This window comes from Lepisma saccharinum, chromosome 15 (genome assembly GCF_977018435.1).
Source record: "Lepisma saccharinum chromosome 15, izLepSacc3.1, whole genome shotgun sequence".
Classification (NCBI taxonomy): Eukaryota; Metazoa; Arthropoda; class Insecta; order Zygentoma; family Lepismatidae; genus Lepisma; species Lepisma saccharinum.
In genome coordinates this window covers 16762874-16787591 of record NC_139243.1, presented here as the reverse complement: position 1 = coordinate 16787591, position 24718 = coordinate 16762874, and the positions used below count along the sequence as shown (strand labels likewise).

Here is a 24718-nt window from a genome sequence, read left to right as displayed (position 1 = left end):
CAGTGTTTTCCTTTTCCGGTGAGTGTTTCCTTTTACCTTATTTGATTTTTACTTAGCCCTTTTGGCCCTCCTTGCTTTTATCCATTATATATATAATATATATATAATATATATATATATAATATATATATATATTATATATATATATATATATATATATATATATATATATATATATATATATATATATATATATATATAAAAATAAACTGGGAGCTTTGAAGTTCTGTTAAAAGGGCAATGGCAATCTTTGGATGTAATAAGATGCAATAAGGCAGTGTGTTTGTTACAGATTGCTTGAAGTTGCCAGAATTCATGTCTGTGAAGTCATGCTGAAGGTACACTTCAGTGTACACAAAGTATAGCTAGCTCCAAGATAAAAGCAAAGACAACAATTGGGCAGCTTCCAAAGTCAATCAGGACAACATAAAGGCTCTAAGGGGTGGCTTATAGCAAGAAAGTAAAGCGTAAAATGAATTCAGATCTTTTATTCAAATGTTAAAAACTTTCAACAAAAATCAGATAGGAGATACAGCAAAAACTGCATATCCCGGAACCTCTATAAGAAGGAAACCTTTAAATACGGAAAAAAAGTCCCCAGAACGGATCTATTTTATACCTGAAAATGACCTGCTTAAGGCGGAAACCTCCTTAACGTGGAAACGGAACACCATTTAAAGACCAACGAGATGATTTTATTCTCAGTAAGATGGAAACTTCTTCCTTTATTTTTTTTCGCTCGCAAGAAAACAATGCAATACTGTAAGTGGAACATGCCTCTGTTGCCACTCGCTTATCGGTAACATTGTCGATATGAAAGAACGCGCTACAATACTCATAGCTGTTATGATTCAGTTTCTTTCTTTCATATCTTACCCCCTTTCTTTGTCTATTTCTCCTCTGTTCTTTTGTCATCTTTCTATTTTTCTTGTTATCTCTCTTTTTTTCTTCACTTTTATCTCAATCTTTCTTCACCTCTCTTATTTCATCTTTCAATCTTTCTCTTTCCAACTATGCACATCGTGCCATGATGCCAGGGGTCCCGGGTTCGAAAAGATACATAAGTACGTACTTACAATACTGTAAAAAGTGTAGTTACATAATTGTAATCTGTGCTATGCGACTGTATCGCAGTTTTATTCATATACGTACATGCACTAGTACTCTCCATTATAAGTAATGCAAAATGTAAATCTGTCTTTCCATTATTTCCTGCAGTGCTCTATACTGTATTTAAAGTCAACCCTGTATAAGAAGGGAAACTGTTAATGGAAAATTTTGCTCAGAACCATCATGTTCCGGGATAGACAGGTTTTACTGTATCAGCTTTTACCTGGAAATATCGTTAGCATTCTTTGCACAAAATATCTCATTCTTATCCAGATTTGGACTTCATAGGCTTTTGTAGTAAACCAACAATGTAATTTCAACTAACACACTGTTAGTAATTAATCAACTTGTGGCAAAATAAAGTTTTTCCACATAGCTAAATAACTTGATGTTGTAGGGCAAAGTTAAATAACCTTTTTTTTTTAAAAGTGTAAAGCATCTGTTGAGATTAACATACAATAACTGTTTCAGACAGTACGAAATGTTTTATAATGAAATGCACTGCCTGTTTCTCAATAGGCCATGTACAAATTAGACAGCAAATTGGAAGACAACACCCTCTTGCAGGGATGGGAAATTCCCTGGTTCAAAAGAAGATCATCTGCATCTTACTTGCAGTAGAATCTTGAGAATCTTCATCAGTGGGTTATAGAAAGTTTTGGAAGGCTACGACTCTGCAATGATAGTTTTAATATCGAATAGAGTTTCCATCATTGTTTTAAATAGCACTGTACACTTCTGTTCACAAAAAGTGGCACACTCATTTGAGTTGAAGTCCAGCTTCGTGGCCGGAAGTACAGCCGAAGTGCTTACTATCAATCAATTTAACCATATGCAGGGAATTTTGTGTCTCTCAGAGATGCAGGGAATTTTGTCTCTCTCAGACTCAAAGAAAATGACTAACGGAAAGATTGCAGCGTAAATATTAATTAACTGGAATTCATTAGAATGCCAGTGCCCTGGGTTCGAATTTGGCCTGAACATGGGTGTTCTTTTGAGTCTCTCTTCATCGTCGCGAGTAGCCGAAAATGGAAGAAAAGCAACACTAAATAACGAAAAGGAAAAAAAAAACTCAATAAGAATAAGCGAGACAGAAATAGTAAAAGTAAACTAAAGTAAAGTGTTCCCCTGTGCTTTCTTTGAGTCTGAGAGACAAAAAATTCCCTGCATATAGTTAAATTGATTGATAGTACGCAACACTGCTGCTTTCCGAACACTTACTTCGGCTGTACTTCCAGCCACGAAGCTGGACTTCAACTCAAACAAGTGTGCCACTTTTTATGAACACAAGTGTACAAAGCAGTCCGGTTGACTGTCAGTGATAGATAATTCATGCAATCCACACTTTTTAACAAAGCACAACATTGTTTGTCTTTTCCTTATCCAAGGAACCAAAGGAAAAACAGCAGCCACACAAGTTGCTCTCACCTGTATACAATGACAATTTTAAAGTCTGCATACTGTCTACAGATATTCCACCAAATCAATACTGCCTGTGTACATTGTTTTAATTAAGTGTTTCTAATGTTGGAATGTAACATTTCTTCTGTTGTGGTAAACATATTTTGCAAAGTTACACATGGTTGGCTCATCAAGATGAATTATACCATTTTTGTGCAATGCTACACTCCAAGTGAATGAGTTTCATATAATGAGTATCTAAATGGTTTTACTGGAGTAGGCACATATGTAAGTGTATCAGGTATGAATTTAAAAACAAATTGCAAATTGATCAATATTTAATTGTCCAATTTGCAACTAGGCATCTTTTTGGTGTGAACCCTCAAATGTCGAGTAAAATTGAACTTTTGGATAAAACTTCTGTGGCAAATAAAACAATTAAATGGTCTCTCTTTGGTATGCACTCTCATATGCTTAACAAGATGATTTTTTTGGTTGAAGTCTTTCTTGCAAATTGAACAATTAAAAGGCCTCTCTTTGGTGTGAATCCTCATATGAACATTAACACTTCCTTGGAGGGTGAAACCTTTCTCACAAACTGGGCAGTTAAAAATTCTTTCCTTGCTATGATTTGCTCTGCATTCCAAAGATTTGTTGCAGATGGAACATATATTAAGCTTCTTCTTTTTATTAACAGTAACACTGTGAATAGTCTGTGTTTTACTTTCAAAGGGTTTGGTTATAGGTACAGTTTCTAGTAATTTCTGTTCAATGATCCTTTCTGAATTATTGTTTGGCTGTTCTTGTTCACCTGTTTGTTGTAACTCTTCGAACTCTGACGGTAGATGATTATCCGAGATGCCTTTCATCTTTAAAAGGTTTTCCATATTGTATTTGTTCTTGTACCTGTGAAAAATATAATAACAAGTATGAATTATTTAATAAGCAAGTACTTCAGATTTGTCATTTTATTGAGTAAAAAGAAAATTAATTCAAGAATGAGTATCAGTTTTCACCTCAGATGATGATAAGTATCATTTTCACATAGGAATAAATATTTATTAGTTAATGATTACCTTGTTTAGTTTTTTCCATAGCCTACACTCATTTCTCTAGTATACAAAGTTAAGTACATCTTGGAAATGTTCAACCCAAGAAGGATTTGAACAGCTGAAGTGGGAATGAAGGATGCAGAAATGTGCATAAAACCACTCTATGAATAAGTATTATTGGAAAACTGCAAGTCAAAAATAATAGTCATGCGATATAGTATTAATAATATATAAGGGTCATTCAAGTTACACTGAACTTTTGATTTTTCATGATAATGGGGCATGCTTCAGCATGTATAAAGTACATTACCTATGGGAGATGAGTGTCTACTATTGCCACATGGAAACCTAACACCATGTTGTGATGAAATTTATTGTCAATGAAGGTGGAAGACTGCAAGCATAGTGTGCTGATGGGACTCTTTCTTAGCCACAGTAAACATTTGAACACTGCAAACTGCTTAACCCTTTCTGGATGGACTTGAGAATACTGTGTTCTTCCCAGGAAACAGTTTTCTTTTCAGAAAATCATAGAAAAATATGTTTCTAAGTGTGTTATTATTTATTAGTTTTTCCTTAATTCAACAAGGCATCTCCTCTATACAGATACATGAATTGTTCATGTTATTTTACAGAAAATATATATAATTAATTTCAAATCATGTGCAAAAGATCTCTTCAACATGCTTCAAATTCAACACTGCAAACCTATGAATGAATAATATCGAGTCATTCCATGCGAAATCAACACAGCCCACAACCTGACCATCTCCGATTTTCATGAAATATGGGGGGTTGATACTGTCCATGGAACCTAGTAACTGAAAATTTTGAGTCCCATGAATCTTGTAATTATCAAATTATTCAAGGTCAAATTTCACAGAAATTATCCTTTCTGAGCCCATTTAGCTATACTAAACGTACTGCACCTCTGTCCCTACTTGGCCTAGGAAGCTCAAATAAAGTTTATTGTACAGAAAATTGAACAAGCTTTCCAATGGTATGTAACAAGCCAACATTTGGGTAAGAATAACATTTTTGCACGTGATCCTGACCTTGAATATCTCAAAACATGCCATCCACAAAAAAACGTGAAAAAAAAATATCTGGTACACCATGCTACAGTAGCGTACGCAGGATTTCATCAAGGGGGGTGTTATCTCGAAAACTTTCTACAAATTCACATTACCATTGTTTTATTATACTTTAATTAATTAATAATAATAATAAATTAATTAATAATTCTTATAATTAATTAATTAGTTTACTACTAATGCAGCTGCTATTTATGAAAGAAATAGAACAAAATTACAATTCTTTTGTTTCAAAATAATTGTCTAGTCAACGGTTATTTGTATATGATAAGTGAGACATTTTAAGTGTGAAGAAAATCCATAAAAACAAGCAAATATATTAAATTTATTGAAATAATCGAAATATGAAACTCATTCAAGGAGCCGCGCTGGTCTAGTCTGACAACTTCGTGGGATATCCGGGTTCGATTCCCGGAATTGGTTGGAATTTATCCAGCCTTGTCTCCGCACCCAGCCTATGGGTATCTGAGAGCAACCTTGGGGGAAGAAGGCTGCCGGAGCATGGTGCTGATCACATCACCTGCAAAATAGTTCGAGATCAAGAATCTTTGGGGCCCACCACACCACTATGTGTGACTTCATGGCACGGTGCTATATACACGGGGGAATTTACATTACCTTTACCTATGGAACTCACCCAGGGTGATGATGAAGCGCGAGAATACATGTTGCTAAATTCCACTGAGTCTATGTTTTCGTTGTAAAGTAAGTTTATAGACATTCCAACACATTTATCCCTTCTAGGTGATTCACAAAAGACTTCTTCGACATTATTTAATGATGTGGATGTAGACTCAGCATCACTTGAGAGTTCACAAGGGGATGTGAAATCAGTACCGGGAAGAACGTTTGCAATAAGGACGAAGCAAGGAATTTTCACAATTCTCGCAAGAGTCACTGCGCGACTTTTTGCAAAAGAAAATTGCAAAATTGAACTTTGCGGCCGCTTAGATTGTGTTTGGAATGTTGTGTTTTTCTTCATGCTGCATGGGAATAATAATCCAAATTATTATTATTATTATTATTATTATTATTATTACTGTCGCAGATCTTTGACTGTGATAAATTAGCCATTTTTAATTTTTTCTACAGCATTTTCCATAATATTTCAAGAGCTCAAGGGGGGGGGTTTAAACCCGGTAACCCCCCCCTTGCGTACGCCACTGCCATGCTATACTCTAAAACATATGAAAAAATTACACTGGGACTGCAATGGGATCAGAAGATACAAAATTATATGAATAGCTATGTAACTGATAAAGGCCTCATTACAATGTACTAGAGTGAGTCAAAGGTCCCTTAACACCCCCTATAAAATGTTATGTAGGCTATATTCATTCACGATAGAAAGATGTTAGGCCCAGGGAGAACCATAGTTGTGTGTGTCAAACAGAGTACCGCCATAATAAAATCAACTCAAACATTTTCAATGGAAAGGTGGTGATGTAAATATATCAAATCAGGCTAGAATTTCACGTGAAATGCAGAGGGGAAAGATTTTCCAACGTATCTTGAACCAGAAAAAAGTTATGATTGAATACTTTTAAACATATGTACATTAACCATGTACATATTTCTCCTATCTCATTACTACATTTGACACAGCATTACTGATACATCTTCATAACAAAGTGCAAAAACAAACAAAAAAGCAATGTCAAATACAACTATTTTAATGCATTAACATGCAATAATTGGACATTATTAATTTACTACTGAGTCATTCCATGCGAAATCAACACAGCCTCCAACCTGACCATCTCCGATTTTCATGAAATTTGGGGAGTTGAAACTATGCATGGAACTTAGTAACTATGAAAATTTTTAGTCTCGTGCGTCTTGTAATTGTTAAATTATTCAAGGTCAAAGTTAGCAGAAATTGCCCTTTTTGAGCCTGCTTAGCTATACTAAATGTGCTGTAACTCTGCCACTATTTCGCCTAGAAAGCTCAAATCAAGCTTATTGTACAGGGAATTGAGCAAGCTTTCCAGTGATATATAACAAGCCCACCTTTCGATAAAAATATAATTTTGTCACGTGACCTTGACTTTTGACCTTGAATATCTCAAAACATGTCATCACCAAAACTTGTGAAAAAAATATATTTATCCTGGTCACGAAAGAAATATGTTAGGCACAGGGAGATCTCTAGATGTGTGTGTCAAGCGCAGGTCCGACATATTGTTGACCGCCATATTGAATTCAACGCAAACATTTCAAAGGAAAGTGGGTGATGTGAAATATCAAATCAGGTTAGAATTCCACGAGAAATGAAGCGGCGAAGGTTTTTCCAAAGTATATTTAACCAGCAAAAAATTATTACTGCATGCTTGTAATCATTTTATGCTTTTCGAGGTGTTAAAAACAAAGTATTAAGAATGCTCCTAACGTGTTAGGAACTCATCGAGATCACGATGACATCTTGGGACAGAAAGAAGTATACGCACCATTGCATATGATTTTAATCAGCAACATTCACCAAATACTTGAATAGTGGAGAATATTGGGAAAAGTATCTCAAACAATTACGTGACACTTCCTTTGGAATGAAAAATTCTTCAGTGAAGATGCTAATTTGTATGTTCCCGGTAGAGTTAATAAAACTTATACGCAATACCTGTGATTTGATAATCTACAGTAGACAGATCCCAGCCGAATGGTTGTTGCTGGTAAGCTAATGATGTGTGTGGTATAGTATATGGAGAACAGGAATGGTTGGTCCATATTCAACAATGGAACCTTAAATTGTGAGGGCTTCTTGGATGTGTTAAGTGAACAGGTTTTTCATCCTTCCTTACGGGATATGGCACTTTTCCAGAGTTTTGAAACAGGACAGTGTGTGACCACACTATGTGAACATTCTTCATGGCAAATTTCTAGGTAGATTGATGGGCAGATGGGGATCTATTAAAAGGCCTGCACATTCCCCAGATCTAACATCTTAGGAAGATTTTTACCTTCAGAAACATTTGAAGAGAATGGTGCATGCACTAAAAGTCCCTGATATTGACTATCTGAGAGAAGGCATAGTTGCTGCTTGCGATGATGTTGCACCTCCTACATTTCCAAATGTTCTATGTGAGTGTGAGAGACCACAGAAATATTGACAACACTATAATGTGCATGTATCTTAAGTGAAAGATATGCGTAGCCTATAACGTTTTGCTGCCTAAAAATAAATTGGAAAAACCTTCGCTGCTTCATTTCTCGTGAAATTCTAGCCTGATTTGATATATCACATCACCCACTTTCCTTTGAAATGTTTGCGTTGAATTCAATATGGCGGTCAACAATATGTCGGACCTGCGCTTGACACACACAGCTAGAGATCTCCCTGTGCCTAACATATTTCTTTCACAACCAGGATAACTTCTTTACATTTTGTAGGGGGTGTTAAAGGACTTTTGACTCGTCATAGTTCATGTAATGAGGCTTTTATCAGTCACATAGTTAAACATATTATTTTGTATCTTCTGATCCCATTGCAGTCCCAGAATGATTTTTTGATATGTTTTAGAGTATGGCATGAGGGACCAAATATATTTTTTTCACGAGTTTTGGTGATGACATGTTTTGAGACATTCAAGGTCAAAAGTCAAGGTCACGTGACAAAATTATATTTTTATCGAAAGGTGGGCTTGTTATATATCACTGGAAAGCTTGCTCAATTCCCCGTACAATAAGCTTGATTTGAGCTTTCTAGGCGAAATAGTGGCAGAGTTACAGCACATTTAGTATAGCTAAGCGGGCTCAAAAAGGGCAATTTCTGCTAACTTTGACCTTGAATAATTTAACAATTACAAGATGCACGAGACTAAAAATTTTCATAGTTACTAAGTTCCATGCATAGTTTCAACTTCCCAAATTTCATGAAAATCGGAGATGGTCAGGTTGGAAATTGCACATATCTATGTTGATTTGGCATGGAATGACTCTACTGCCCTTGAATATCTCAAAACATGCCATGCCTTGTGGCCGCAGTGGCTCAGTCGGTTATGCGTCTGACTACCATGCTAAAGGTCCCAGGTTCGATCCCCGGCCGGTTCAAATCCGGGAAATTTTCTATGGTTGGAAGCGGCCCCGGCGCCCACCCAGCGTCGAATAACATGGGTACCTGTGGGAAACCCTGGAGGGGGGGGGGTAAAGGCAGTCAGGGTCATGGTGCTGATCACATCACCCCCATTCATGACTGGATCAAGAAAGTGTGGGGCGTTATCCCCACACCCCCTATACGCCTTCATGGTGTGGTGCTAAGCACAGGGGAACACTTTTTACCTTAACTATACTCATTTTTAAAGTATAGTGCTCATCTGTGCTTTGCATCACACCATGAAGGCGTATAGCGGGGTGATGTGATCAACACCAGGGGGCTGCCTTTACCCCCCAAGTTTATATAGGACACTGGGCAAGTGCCGGAGCCGCATGAGCAGGTGGAAAAAATCCTGGTTCTCCCCCATCACAGGGATCTCTCGCATGGTAGTCAGATGCCCTAATGACTGAGCTACCACAGCTCTTACTATAATTATTCTTACGCTACATTTCGATAGAGCATCTCTTCTCTCGTCTTCAGGTAAACAAATGTCTATTACAGGTGGTGGGAATCAAATCTATGACACACTTGGGATTTGACTACAAATCCAATGTACCCTGGGAATTCTGTACTAACTTTTGCCCCACATATGCCACTATTTCTAATTTTTAAAGAAAGGAGACCATACTTGCTTGAATTCTCCATTGGGATGATTTATAGGGTTTCAGGCAACTGCTATGAAGGCTGCTTCTTTGAGTGTCCTTAGATTTGGTTCTAGGTGTAGTAATGTTAGTAGTTCTACTGAATTCTATGTGATTCATTCCATGCATATTTGGCTATTTTCGATGTATCTTTTTCAACTTTGCATGTGCTGCTTGCATTCGGAATGCCTTCAAGAGAAGAGGATGGATGAACACATTGATTGATTGATTGATTTGGTGTTTTAAGTCCACTTTATGCACAGTAAGGCTAATCGGGACTGGACCTACAGTTTAAAGTGGGATCCGAACCACTATGTGCCTCCACCGGTAATCGAACCTCGGACCCCTTGATTACAAGACGATGATGCTACCACTGCGCCATCGGGGAGGCCCGATGGATGAACATAGACAACACATGCACACAAAGGTGAAATAGGTAGGTCAAAAATAGCCAAATAGAGAAAAACCTGCACTGAAGCCACACCTCAGGTGTAGGAAATCCTATTTTCTCCCTCTCAAGTCCGACACATCAAACAAATACAAAAATCAACATAAGAATCCTCAAATGTCAGAATAAAAATGACCATGGCAAGAATTTAGTTTTGCTTTATATTCCAGAAAGCTCTGCTAACTTAGAAATGGTAAATGACTGTTAGTGTAGAATTTTTTAAAAAAATTGTCTTCCTGGGTTGTCTCTGTTGAAAGGATAATATAAAAAACTATTTAGTAATTCCCGCTGAGCTAGTACTTGGAGATTTTACAGAATTTGAACAAGAAATTTTTGGAAATGAGACAAACAGTAGTAAATATACACAAAGGAACTTACTTCATAGAACAACGAAAAAAGCAGCTTCATGGAAAATTGAGTGGTAACTTTATCTGTGTTTGATCCATATACATCTTTGTAGAAAGATACTGCCATGTTCATTTTCAATCCACAGACCAAACTTTTCTTCACCTACCTTTCTACACGATCTGTCACTTCGCCTTCCACCTCATCAGGATTTGTTACACTATTTCTCTCCTCTTCATTACCATTTAAAATTAAAGCATCATTGTCACTATCCTCAGCAGGAACATTTTGTCCAACAGGAACTTCCTGAGTTGTGCCTTCAAAGTGCATCCAACTATCAACACTCACACTTTCCACTTTACAAACTGAAGTTTCCTCCATGTACTCACTAGAAGCGTCCTGTATGCACTCATTAGATAGTTTGCTGTCAATAGAATCATCCTGTATGCACTCATTAGATGGTTTGTCAACAAAGGTGTCAACATAAGGAGGCACAAGGGATGATTTGGTTTCAGCCTTGACAAAATGTTTATCCTGAGGCCACATATTTTCTAGAGGTGTATGTTCACAAACTAATGGATCAGGACTTTCTGCTTCAGACTTTATGAGCACTTCCAGAGGATAGTAACCCGTATCAGACACTCCAGCAGCCACAGTTTCTTCACTACCATAAGACTGGGATGCAGAAGGCTTCTGAAATATAATCGTACGGTACATAAACTTTACAGTACTTTATGCCTTTTTAAAACAACCCTTTCCTCTTCCTATAAAAACAAATATTCTAATTGTGCAGTTTAGATGCACCAACAAATCAGGGCTGCCTCTGAGTTTCCAAGCACCATATCTTTAATCTTATAACTGAGTATGAGCATAAACACCTTTACCATCCTGGGCCTCCCCGATGGCACAGTGGTAGCATCGTCGCCTTGTAATCAAGGGGTCGCGGGTTCGATACCCAGTGGAGGCACAAGTGGTTCGGATCCCACTTTAAACTGTAGGTGCATAAAGTGGACTTAAAACAACAAATCAACCAACCAACCTTTACCATCCAGTATGCTGCAATTGGCATCACATATTATCAATCACATCAACATTGTTTATTGGGTACTATTTACTGGGAATGAAGGCTTTGAGTCTATGGCCTAGAGCAGTTTTTGTGTGAACTACACAAGTCACTACACAAGTCAAATAGGTGGCAAATTAATTTTTGAGAATATTACATACATATTGATAATAGCCAGACAGGTGGATGCAAGTAAAATATGAGGGGGTACCCAAAAAAACTGGAATAACGCTGCGCTGGGCGGAGCTTCCGTAGTACGAATTTTTCCCAGCAGGCAAGCATCGAGCAACTCGTTGTGAGTTCAGTGCACCCAGTGGCTTCACCGGGGAAGGTTGTCTCTGGTCACAGCGATTTTTTTCATAAAAGCAGTTTCGCGAGCTTGTTTTTTGTGATGGCCGATGTAAGAGAAAAGCGTGTGGCTGTGAAATTTTGTTTCCTGCTTGGGAAAAATGTCGCAGAAATGGTTGTGATGTTCAACATAGCTTACAAGGACAGCGCTATGGAGAAAACTCAAGTGTAGGAGTGGTTTTCTCGCTTCAAGAAAGGTGACATGTTAATTGATGACAAACCCCGTTCTGGATGTTCGTCAACTTCCAGAATGGACGAAAATGTTGATAAAATCCGTGAACTTGTGCTAGAAGACCGACGACGGACCATTGAAGAGCTGGGGAAGTTATCTAGACTATCTTGGAGCTCGGTTCAGCGAATTCTAATGGAAGATCTGGGTATGAGAAGGGTCGCTGCGAAATTTGTGCCTCGGAATCTGAGTGACCAGCAAAAAGAATGCCTCACTGTGCAAGTTTTTGGCAAAAAACAGCATGACTCTCTTGCCCCACGCTCCTTACTCACCTGACCTTGCTCCATGCGACTTTTTTTTGTTTCCCCGAATGAAGAGGGACATAAAGAGACAGCGATTTGACGACGCAGAAGAGGTGAAGGAAAAACGAGGAAGAAGCTGTCAGCCATCAAAACAGACGAGTTTAAAAAATGTTTCCAAGAATGGAATCACAGATTGGACAAATGTATTAAGTGTCATGGAGAGTACTTTGAAGGTGATACGGTTGTTTTGTAAAAAATATATATATATATATACATGGCTGTTAAAAAAAATCTGGTTGCTGGTACACCCTCGTAGTCCTGTTAGTTACGATGGACAAGAAATTTAACCCACTATAGACCGACCACAAGGAAAATAACCTTTGACGAAAAGTCTCCGCACACCTTTCCTTCTTCCATTCAGCTCGGGCCATAAGAAAGCATGCTCCACTCTGCCACTCCTTTTTATGTGGCAGTTCGGTGCATATAAGTCGTGGGTCTGCACAGGTTTTTTTGCTTGTGGGTTCCACCATAGTTGCCAATATTCCCATTATGGAACATGTTTTTATTTATTTATTTGTCAACTAAACTGCATTGTAAACTTTACATGTAGTATTTTTCTTTTAATCAAATCTCTGTAAATACTTTGCAAACTTTCAAATCTACCATGAGCACTATATCATGGCAATGGGAGAACAAGCACAACTATAAAGCTGTAATAATAAAAATTTTAAGGTTTCTAATAAATATTTCTTCTTTAATTCAAAATTGAGTTAAATAAACCAATATCAACATGCACCTGGCTGAAAAAGAGATACTCCACACTCCAGAACTACAATAAATCCGACATGGAAGGTACGTGTATGACACAATAGTTGTATACAAAGAGGCAGAAGAACTCAACCTTCTAGTGAACAAGCTAAGTAGCATCAACTCCAGGCTCAACTTCACAGCAGAAGAAGAGAAACATGGTAAGATCAACTTTCTGGACATCACCATCAACCGTGCACTTAACAAATTCACAACCACTGTCTACAGAAAATCGGATGCAGGCAACCAGTACATACACGCTCTCTCTAGCCATCCCCCCCAAACAAAAAGCTAATGTGTGGCCGAACGTTTATCGAAGAGCCTTCTCCTACTGTTGCAGAGAAGAGGATCTACGAGAAGAGATAGCCACCATCACTGAAATAGCCCTAAAACATGGTTACACAGAAGCACAACTTTCCACTTGGTGCAGTAAAGCGGAAATACAGGTCAGACACCATAACCAACTACAATCAACCCATCCGCAAGCAACCCACCCACAATGGAACTCCAGCGGCCAATATAAATGGTTTGCCCTCCCCTTCCATCCCACCACATCCAACCGCATATCCAAACCCCTTCTCCCATATGGCATCAAACTAGTGCACAAACCCAATTCCAAAATAGCTGATAAACTAAACAAACATAAACGGTACTCCCTTGATAACCCAGGTGTATACGATGCAGAGTGCGAATGCAAGGCACATTACACCACAGGTCTATCAGATCTGTCAATGAAAGAATCCAACAGCACCTAACAGATGTGAAAAAAGCCCAACACACTACTGGTCTTGCTAAACACATCAAATACAATAGCCATAAAATTCAAAAGGTACAAGTCAAACACACTGCCCACACCCTCGTAGACACCAAAATCAAGGAAACGCCTGCCATAATGCACTTCCCGCATGAGCTAAACATTGATAGCGGACAGATGCACCACACTTGGATTCCCCTACTATAGAGCAACCACAAAGAAAAAAACCTTGGACGAAAAGTCCCCGCGCAGCTTTCCCTTCTTCCGATCAGCTCGGGCCATAAGGAAGCATGGTCCACTCTCCTCCTCGTCTCCTCACAGGAGTATGGTGCACAGGAGTCGTGGGTCTGTGCAGGTTGTTTTGCTTGTGGTTTCACTATACACCAGTTATCGCCCAGACATACAGTTAACAACAGCGCACCTAGAGAACTACAAACAAAAGACGCACGCCAAGCAACAGTAAAGCAAGTTCCAATGAGGATGGTGGCAGTGGCCACTGAAATTAATCGAACGAAAAGAAAAAACAGTTTCGTGGATAAAGTGAGTACTAGTTGCTCCGTATTTATATACTACCAACCTAAAAATCAGTATCCTTCAAGCAGTGGTGGAGAATGGGTTAACTTTTATTCCTAATATGATTCACCCTACTTCCACATTTATAGTAGACAAATATTGAATAGTCAATTGGAACACCAAATTATCTCCTTGGATGTGTATCCATTCTGCAAGGAATCTGATTAACTGCTTCCTGGTAGCCAGCCATCAAGTTGTGAGACTGTTTTCATGGTACTGGATATGTTAACAGAAATCTGTCTCTAGCTGTTCAGATATTCAGTAAGGCACGACTTATTCCACATCAAATCACAGAGCAAAATTTCACAATGACACATGCTGATACTCATTTTATAGCCACTTGGTGTATTTGTTAACACTAAGAACATCTGCATTTTTTTTCTGAAGACCTCAAAATTGCTGCAAAACAGGAGACTAAAGTTTAAGAATTTTGAATAGATTGGACATTTCCGTGGCCTTGGTAGTAGCCTGTTGTGCTCGACAGATAAACATATATATATAGAATTAGAGTTAAATTGACATATGGCTTTGAAATTTCTCTACATTCCATAAAAAAAAATGTTACCAAGATTCCTTCGCCTTAAGCTATTTGCGGTGAAATTAAAAATTATGCAAGAAACAGTATTATAGGCAAAATGTTCAAGAAAAAACTCCATTCTTTGACTTGACATGTTGCAAACTCCCCCCTTTATATCTTCTCATTATAACAGCATTTACAGTGTAACCTAGATTATACAAGCCTGAGTGGTCTTGTTAACATCAGATGATGTGGTTGCACTCATGGTTGATACGTAAGCCCTCTCCCGACATTTCATACTGAGGTGTTGGTGGATTGAAGTAAGGGGTAGATGACTGCTACCTGGAAGAAGTCACCGAGGGAGGTACTGTTATACTATTACTGTAGGGTGGGGGTGGGGAGGGTGAGGGTGAAATTCAGGTTGCAGTGGAGGAGTGGTGGTTGTTGACTGGATGATTCTTTCCAGGTAGAATTCACTACAGATGTTTCACATGAGAGGGATGTACACAAGTAGTGGAGTGTGGCAGGTTCCTTTTGAGTGGCTGATAAAGCTGCCTGTGGTGAAGTGAATCTGGAGAGTACTAGAGGTGACGAGAATTGGGCAGGTGTTGCATAGGGTGTTGGTTGTGGAAGTATTGTGCACCAGAATAAAAATTGCCATGAATAGGGTGATAAATACAATCTTATGCACATGAGACAGCTGATGAATGCATATCCCTTTCACCGTGGGCCTTCACAAGAATATATTCTTATTAAATTATTCAAAGCTTATTACCATGCCATACGTAAACAACCTTGACTGCCATCATATATTCAAGTAAAACATTAACTTTACCTCAAAACTTGACTTCCTTCTGCGATTCTCGCCTGCAGATGATAGGTACTCCTGGAGAAGTTTTTCCGATTTATGACACATGTCGTGGAAGTTCTGGAAATCCTCTAGCTTGTGTACACACGAATAGCACACAAACTTCGGCAAACTGTCATCCTCTGTAACCTGAAATGCAGAAAATTTAGGTCCTAAGCAGGGTTCAAATGTGGGTATTTGAGCATGTCAAATACTTTTTTTTAGGGCTGAGCTGATACCGATGTTGATGTATCGGTATCAGAAAGTACCGATTGGAATTCATCTACCGATAGCAGCCGATACATTTCCGGCATAATGACCTTCCACAGGGCCACGAAAATGCCATGTGACATTATCACGGAGCCTAATTATCCTGGAAATTATGCAAAATTCAAAACTTTTTTATTTTGCATAAAAACTAACTTTATATTACATAACATCTACAGGGTAAGTCAAAAGGAAGGACCCGATTACAGAAATTTATTCTGTGAAATCTAATAAACATATGTTATTGTGAGTCATGCACTTCGAAAGGTTAACTTTCAAAGTTTAGTTTCCACGTAGTGTTTCAAACTTTCTACCGCTAGGAGTCAGCAGCGAGCAGGAAAATGGTGTTCACTGAAGTACAGAGATCTTTCTGTGTGTTTGATTACTATGTGAACAAGTCTGTAATTAGTCTGCAACGGCATTTCCGTACCAAATATCCGAGGGAACCACATACGGGGAAGGCCATTCGTAAGGGGTATGAACATTTCAAAGATTCGGGCTGCATCTGTAAACAAAAATCGACTGGGGAAGAGACAGTAGAACGAGTGCGCACATGTTTCATGCGGAGTCCGCACAAGTACACCTACCGGGTAGCGAGAGAACTTCAACTTCCACAGAAAACTGTCTGGCGGGTTCTGCGGAAAAGTTTACAAATGAAACCCTACCGCATGCAAATAGTTCAAGCCTTAAAATACACTGATTATGCTTTGCGTGCGTCCTTCTGTGCTGATTTCCTCATATTAATGGAAATGGTTGTTCTCTGAGAGGTTAATTTACAGTCATGAAGCAACTTTTCACCTTTCAGGGAAAGTGAATAGACATAACGTAAGTATTTGAGGAACTGTTTACCTCCATGAATTTGTGGAACACGAACGCGATTCTCCCAAAGTGAATGCCTTTTGTGCCATTTCCCATGAAAAGATTTATGAGCCCTTTTTCTTCCATGAACGTACTGTGACAGGAATTGTTTTCCTTGATATGCTGCAACTATGGCTCCTTCCACAGCTTGCAGAGGATGGCGCAGATTTCATTCTCCAATTAGATGGTGCCCCTACGCATTACCATCGCAGCGTTCGGGACCATCTCAATGGGGCATTGGAACAACGTTGGATACGCTGTGCATCTCCCAAGGATCGACCTCTCCTTCATTGGCCACCTCGTTCCCCCGACTTGACCCCATGTCATTTCTTCATGTGGAGTTTTGTCAAGGATCATGTTTATGTACCACCACTTCCAACAACATTGGATGACCTGCATGCCCACATCACAGTACCCTTACTGATATTGACCACAACACGCTACACAAGGTTTGGCAGGAGACAGACTATCGACTTGATGTGTGCAGTGTTACATGAGGTGCTCACATAGAACACTTGTGAATTGTTTGAAAAAAACTTTGAGAGTTTACCTTTCTTAGCACATGTCTCACAATAATATTTGTTTATTATATTTCAAGTATCGGTATGAATCGGTAAGAGTATCGGCATCGGTTCAAAGTGGTATCGGCTCAGCACTACTTTTTTTTTTACATGTAAATTGTCTTTGAGCCTTGCAACTGTTAGAAATGTCATCTTTCAGTGCTGGCAAATTGTCCATGATCATTTTCATTACACTCCTCTGTGTACTGGATTTTAACATATGCTGGTGCATAGGTTGTCAGCAGCTTGATTGGCATTTTGTTGAAATTTTTGAAGCTCTGACTGTGAAAACACATAGTATAAACATGGTACTGGAAAATTTGTTTGGATATACTTGCATCCCACTTTACCATAGGGTAACCCTGGTTTGAAGAAAATGTATCAAAGGCTGGAAGAGGTTGCAAACAAGTTAGGATTAGAAACGAATGCCAACAAAACAAAATACATTACTATTGCACAAAAACCAGGTAAGTACAGTGAAACCCCAAGTTTATGTTCCTAGATTTTACATGCAACCTTGAAGGTCCAAACATAACAAAATACTATGAAATTTTCTTCGATTTTACATTTTCCTGCATTTTAAGTTTTTCAGTTTTGTCCCCTGAAAAACGTAAAATCAAAATTCCAGTGTACAGAAGAGATAAGATAAAAATGAATGGGGAGGAATGTGAAAGAGTCAGCTCAATGCCAAGGTTTGATTATAATTGAACGACAACAAAAAGGCAGCATGAAAAAGGAAAGGATATACACTGCAACCTCGATATGACATTTTTCAGGGTACCAAACTGAAAAAACTTAAAATGCGGGAAAATGTAAAACCGAGAAAAATTTTATAACATTTTGTTATGTTGCGACCATCAAGACTGAATATATAACACGGGAAAATGTAAAATCCAGGAAGATCAGGGTTTCACTGTACATGGACAATAGAGCTGACATGTGGTTATTAAAGAGCAAATTAATAAACAGAAAACTAGGGGTGAGCCGATACCGATGTAACGGTATCGGCTGATACCAGTGGTATCGGTATCAGAAAGTATTTAGTTGGAATTTATTAACCGATACTTTCCTTCATACAATTTCTGTGAGCTAAAAGAGGATAACCATCATATTAAGGCTTCTCCAATGTATTCAACATTTCTACCAACTTTATTTCTATTCATATTAATGGTAATTTGTGAATGTTTTAGGGCCATTTGGCAAAAAATATAACTGAGCTGATACCGATTTTGATGTATCGGTATCAGAAAGTATCGATTGGAATTCATCTACCGATAGCAGCCGATACATTGTGTGCCAGTGGAAACAATCAAATTTAAAAATTTCCAAGTAACATGTTAATTAACGGGTTTGACTATATCAAAAAGGGCACCTCTTGCTTGCTCTCTAAATCTTTCTAATTGGCAATGCAATTGGTGTCTTCACCAGGCTCTGCTTTTATAATTATATTAAACGTTTGATGAAATGTTTGGTGGTACAAAATCCAAAATAAAGTCTTCCCGGATAACAATATTTCGCCCTCTTCACGCCAGACAAGGAACTATAAAGAAAACTAGCTGGGCATGTAAGAGGGGTGGGGTGTCGCAGCCAATTTAACAATATCACGTCACGTGCAAAATGTATACTTATAACAGAAGTTGTCTATGTAAGCTGGAGCAAGTGATTGCATCATAGTGAGGCAGGGTGTGGGTGCCATAGTTCACAGCCAACTAGTGCACGAAAGAGACAGACACATCTGGCTCTAAAAGAGTGAAGCTGGCAACAGTGATCAGCAGCTGGTGAAGAGAGAAGGACCTAGGGTAAATTGTCCCTCTCCCCCTTAAAAAGCACAAAAATTACATTAGAATATTGATTTTACTTGTTATGTCATCAAAAAATTAAGTTTTTCACACAAAATTGCTGCAAAGAGAAACTTCTAATTTTGCATAATTTCCAGGATAATTAGACTCCGCAAGAGACTCGAGAGGCATTTTTGTGGAGCTTGTGGAAGACCAAAATGGCAAAACATTATCGCTTAATATTGGCTCAGCTCTCGTTAAGAGTATTAGGTTTGGAGCTGCTTGCAAATTCATACGTTTTCTTTCACTATTTTAGTCTGCATACAAAAGATTTGTACAAATAAAAAGTGACAAAAGTATTCCGAGACGGCAGGTTTTTACTTATGTGAGCCAAAGGTTTGGATCAAACATCACCATTATTTGTTTTCTGTGTAGTGGAACCAATTTTATATTACGTAAAACATCAATCTCTTGTCGATTTACAAAAAAAAAATCATGATTCTCGAGGGGGTACAGTGGCAAATGTTTAACAACTTCTTGCAAGTTTTGTAGGAATATTAGGAAGTGTTAGAATGCTGGAAATGATTTTTGAATTAAGTTCAAAGCAGGAAGAAACATGGAGCACGTTTAAAAGTTTCACTAACTGGAGAAATTTTGATTTGAAAAGTAGCTTATTGCAAAGTGCAACATTTGCTTTTCATATTTGGGGTAATAAGATACATGACAATAACCACTCTTTATTTTTGTGACAGAAAATTAACAAAATACACCAGAAAGTCATATCATTTGTCCACATAATCACGTAAAAAATATCAAGAATGTATACTCTGTATTTACTATAGAAAATAATATTTGTGTGAAAACACTACTTTCCCATGGAAAAATTTCACACAAGCATAAACAAATGATGCAATAATCTTTAACATAACCACAATCTTCTTGATTATTTTTTTTAGTGATAGACAATTTTTGAATTTTTTCCTTCAAATTTTTACTTTCAAAAATAAAGAAAAGAAAAAATAGTTTCTTATTACCCCACTCTACCCTACCTGCTTGCACTCATGCATGTAAAGTATAGGAAATGTCAGTAAACAAATGAGCCCAAGTTCCTTCTGTTTTATTGCGATTTCATCATGCAATGAATACAATTTTGACACAGATCTATTTTGATTTACTTCTGTTAACACATACTGTCGAGTTTTAGCGATTACTTAAGATTTTGTTCAATGCATTCATAGTTAGGTTAGGCAGACCCGGTTTGGTTCTCTTAGCATTAAAAAAAAAGTCCCTAAATGCATCCTACTAAGGATCCGATTTACTTCTACATTCATTTCCACTACTCTACGATAATTACAGTCGCTTATCAACAAAAATTTCGAACTCTGAACAGTGCTCATTAATTTAAGGAAGGTTCACATTTCGTGTAACAATGATTGGCAAAATTCTACGATAATAAGTTTTCGTATTAAGAATTTTTTAAAAAAAATGATAAAACGGTAATGGTTCCAATTGTTTTATGATTTTTTCTTCAAATTTTCCTAGCAGGAAGACTAATTATCATAGAATTTTGGCAATCATTGTCACACGAAATTTGAACCTTCCTTAAAGTAATGAGCACTGTTTGGATTTTGAAAAAAATTACTTATGTTGAAAACAAAAAAACTTAAAAATTACCTTACGCAAGCATGAGTGCTTCCTATAGATAATGTATTTTCCGTTGACAAGTGAGTGTAAGTATCATAGACTAGTGGGAATTAATTTAGAAGTAAATCAAAACCTTAGTAGAATGCTATCAGGAACTTCATTTATTAACTGTTTCCGATCGGCCGAAAACCTCTCACTCGTTTATTTCGTCACTTTTTACATTCACACTTACCTATTGTGCATTGCAAAACTTTCTTCAAGGTGTAATTTTGCTTTTCTCTCGAAAATAATGTCAATAACAGTAATTATTGTTCGTCCTTTTTTCGCTTCCTTAAGACCCAATATGGCAGGTACAGCTTCAGTAGCGTTGATGATCAGTGGGTATACAGTGTTTCCAACATTCTGAACCAAAAAATGCCCCACGAACCATTCACGGATAGCCCCAAAAACCATTCACGGTAAGGTTAGGCAAACATATTTAAAATTTGGGGTAGTTGTAATATCGGGAATGTATATTTCATTTTTTCATCTTCTTGCAATACACTGCATCGTTGGAAACACTGACAGGAGGTTATGTCATGAACATCCGGTTCACGTTGAGCAAGCAAGGAACAGCAACGGCATTTGTGCGTCAGAGAGATATTTTTTGTGAAAAACACATGATTTTCCGCTCCAGCAGATTCTACGATGACAGAAAATACATCCACGAAGTATCCAAATGCCAAAAAAATCTCATTCCAGTAAGAACTTTCTTGCGTAAAAGTGAAGAAATCTGTTATTCCGATCGGAAACTGTTACCCTTTATTTTAATGCTAAGAGAACCAAACCTGGCCTGCCTAACCTAACTACAAAAGCATAGGTAAAATTTTGATATCCGCAAAACGTATTTTTTCAATTTACAGGATAAAGTACTTAACGAACTCACTTTTGAACGGTTGTGGAAGTGTTTTTTTCCCATCGCTTCATTTATTTCGCCGGTAAATCATGTATGTCTCTCCGGGAACGGTTCCGATTGTTTTATGATTTCTAGCAGCACAAAGACTAATTATTGTAGAATTTTGGAAATCATTGTCACACGAAATTTGAACCTTCCTTAAAGTAATGAGAGCTGTTTGGACTCGAAAAAAAGTTATTTATGTTGAAAAAAAAAAAAAAACTTGAAAATTACCTTACGCAATTCTTGTGCACAAGATATTCTCTGTCAACAAGCGACAGTAAATATCGTAGAAGTGTGGGATGAATGTAGAAATAAATCGGAACCTTAGTAGAATGCATTTAGGGACTTTATTTTAATGCTAAGGGAACCAAACCTAACCTGCCTTATCTAACCACGATAGCATATATTGAATAAAATATGAAGTGATCGCTTAAACTCCGCAGTATGTGTTAACAGATATAAATCGAACCATGTAAAAATTGTATTCGTAGCATGATGAAATTGCAATAAAACAAAAGGAACTTAGGCCATGAAGGGTTCAGGAGGCTATTTACTTTTTTCCGGGTTCGAAAAACCCACGAACCATGCACGTATAGCCACACAAACCATTCTATTTATTTTATTTACTCAGAGTTTCAAATAAGACTGTATCTGAAACTCTGAGTAAATAAAATAAATAGAACGGTTTGTGTGGCTATACGTGCATGGTTCGTAGGTTTTTCGAACCCGGAAAAAAGTACAAAATCAGTAACATGAAAGTAGGTATTTTTCGGTGAAGAAGGTTGGAAACACTGCACACCCACTGATCATAGACAACGCTAGTCAAGATTTGCCCACCATATTGTGTGTAACGCAACCTAAAAACCAAGGAACAATAATTAGGTTAAATGCCTGTTATATCGGAGACACATTTCTTCATTTTTACAGAAGAAACTACTTACGGAAATGAGTTTCTGTAGTACTTTGAAAGTTTGTGGAGGTATTTTCTCACCGTAGAATGCTGCACAAGAAATAAGCACTTTTGACACAATAAACTTGCATTTTGTGCAAATTGACAACATTATGCCGTTGTTTCCATTATGTACCTGCAGGTGGCGCGAGCGTCGAAAGACACACGGTCTCGCTAGTGTTTCCAAACGTGCCTTTTTTTAACCAGAATTTTATTTTTTTAACTATGCTTACCTAACCTAACCTTGCCGTAAATGGTTCGTGGGGCTATCGTGAATGGTTTTTGGGGCTATCTGTCAATGGTTTTGGGGGCTATCGGGAATGGTTTTTGGGGCTATCCGTCAATGATTTGTGATGACATAATGAACACGAAAGTAGGTATTTTTCGGTCAAGAAGGTTGCAATACTGCATATCCACTCCAAATCAACAAAACACATTAACAGTCTCATGCATTGGAGACACATTTAAATCGGATATTTTGTCTTTCTCGTGCTTTGTACTTACCAATTATGTATTGCGGAACATAGTGGAAGGTGCAAATATGCTTTTTGCACGAAAACAAACACTTTCTCTGCTAAAATAAACCATTTTCCTTAATGCTACGGAAAGCACGTCACGGTGCGATATCGCTTGCTTTGCGAATTGTAACACTTCTTTTGTTTTCGAATATCAATGTTTCCAACTCTATTGTGCATGAAAGTTGTAAAAAACCGGGGATCACGTCTGGAAATTGTACATTTCGATCAAAAACATTGTTCGTTAGCCCCACAAACTATTGACGTTAGCCCCAAAAACCATCCACGGGTAGCCCCACAAACCATTGACGTTAGCCCCAAAAACCATCCATGGGTAGCCCCACAAACCATTGACGTTAGCCCCAAAAACCATCCACGGGTATCCCCACAAACCATTGATGTTAGCCCCAAAAACCATCCACGGGTAGCCCCACAAACCATTCACATGAGGTTAGGTTAGGCCTGTTAGGTTAGGTTTCATTAGCACCCATTTCACCCCTAAATTAATCGAAAAACCATTTTTCTTTCTCGACAAAAAAACCGCGCATTTCTCGAAGAAAAAAAAACGCGCGTTTGGAAACCCTTATTCCACTAGCGAGATCGCGTGACTTCCGACGCTAGAGCCATCTGCAGGTGCACCTTGGAAACAACGGCATGATGTTGTCGATTTTCACAAAATGCGCAATATTATTACATGAAAAGTGATTATTTATTGTTCTGCTGCATTGTAGGATGAAGTTTCAGGAAGAATATATATCGACGAAGGTTGTAAACCTTGGAGAAACTCATTTCCGTAAGTAGTTTCTTGTGTAAAATTGAAGAAATGTGTCTCCGATGCATGAAACTGTTACCCAAAACACAAGCATGACACGCGATGATCCACAGCTGTGCGCGCCATATTGTATGTTCCGCAAAGGAAGAAAGGAACCAAAAGAATTACTCGTAATGTGAAAAATCGAAGTTACTTTCGTGTAAAAAGCATAATGGCACCTTCAACTATGTTCCGCAATACACAATTGTTAAGTACGAATAATTTAAAACTGAAAATATCCGATGGAAATGTGTCTCCGATATAACAGACATTTACCCGCTAAAACTCCGCAGTATGTGTTAACAGAAGTAAATAAAAATCAAACCATGTTAAAATTGCATTCGTAGCATGATGAAAACGCAATAAAACAAAAGGAACTTGGGCCCATAAAACAATCAGAAGAGTTACCAACAAATGGCTGCTCGCGAACAAAGAATCGTATTGGAGAATGCGGAAAGGAAAATTCGTTCTCCAGAAAACATGCAGTAAGTTAGCACTTACACTCTGAAGTATAAGTTAACAAACATGATTAGAAATCGAACCACGTAAAAAATGCCTGTGCACTATGATTATTGTAACAAATAAAAAGTATGTATACTCACGATTAGGGATAAACAATGTAACATCTTTCCTTGAATATCTCTTATTTGTCCTTCCTCTAGGCACATGTTAAGTTTCAAACTAGACTTCGTCAAACAAAGTCTGCACAGATTATGATAATCTTCTCCGATTTGTGTGTGCCGATGCAATTCCATCATTTTACAAAATTACAGCAACCAACATACCAAGGTTAGGTTGTTGTTATGGTTTGTAACAGTTGACAGCCACAGATTATTTT

The 24718-nt window shown here is 37.8% G+C and overlaps 1 protein-coding gene across 1 annotated transcript; it reads right to left on the bottom strand.

The window, feature by feature from the left end:
* Nucleotides 1–555: 555 nt before the first annotated feature.
* LOC145999615 (uncharacterized) lies at nt 556–24707 on the bottom strand. The gene is made up of 4 exons (XM_083136693.1): nt 24483–24707; nt 15550–15711; nt 10351–10874; nt 556–3417 (listed from the first exon to the last, which is right to left on the bottom strand). Exons 1-4 carry the CDS (start codon nt 24636–24638, stop codon nt 2850–2852), a joined length of 1410 nt encoding a protein of 469 aa, XP_082992819.1. The 5' UTR covers nt 24639–24707; the 3' UTR covers nt 556–2849.
* Between the last annotated feature and the right edge of the window lie 11 nt (nt 24708–24718).

What these genes read in the sequence shown, in the direction of transcription:
- LOC145999615 (XM_083136693.1), bottom strand. Translation starts at nt 24,638, where the DNA reads ATGATGGAATTGCATCGGCACACACAAATCGGAGAAGATTATCATAAT. An exon ending in TACATTGTTTATCCCTAATC is followed by an intron (nt 15,712 to 24,482) that starts GTGAGTATACAT and finishes TCTGCATTTCAG; the next exon opens with GTTACAGAGGATGACAGTTT. An exon ending in GAAGGAAGTCAAGTTTTGAG is followed by an intron (nt 10,875 to 15,549) that starts GTAAAGTTAATG and finishes ATTATATTTCAG; the next exon opens with AAGCCTTCTGCATCCCAGTC.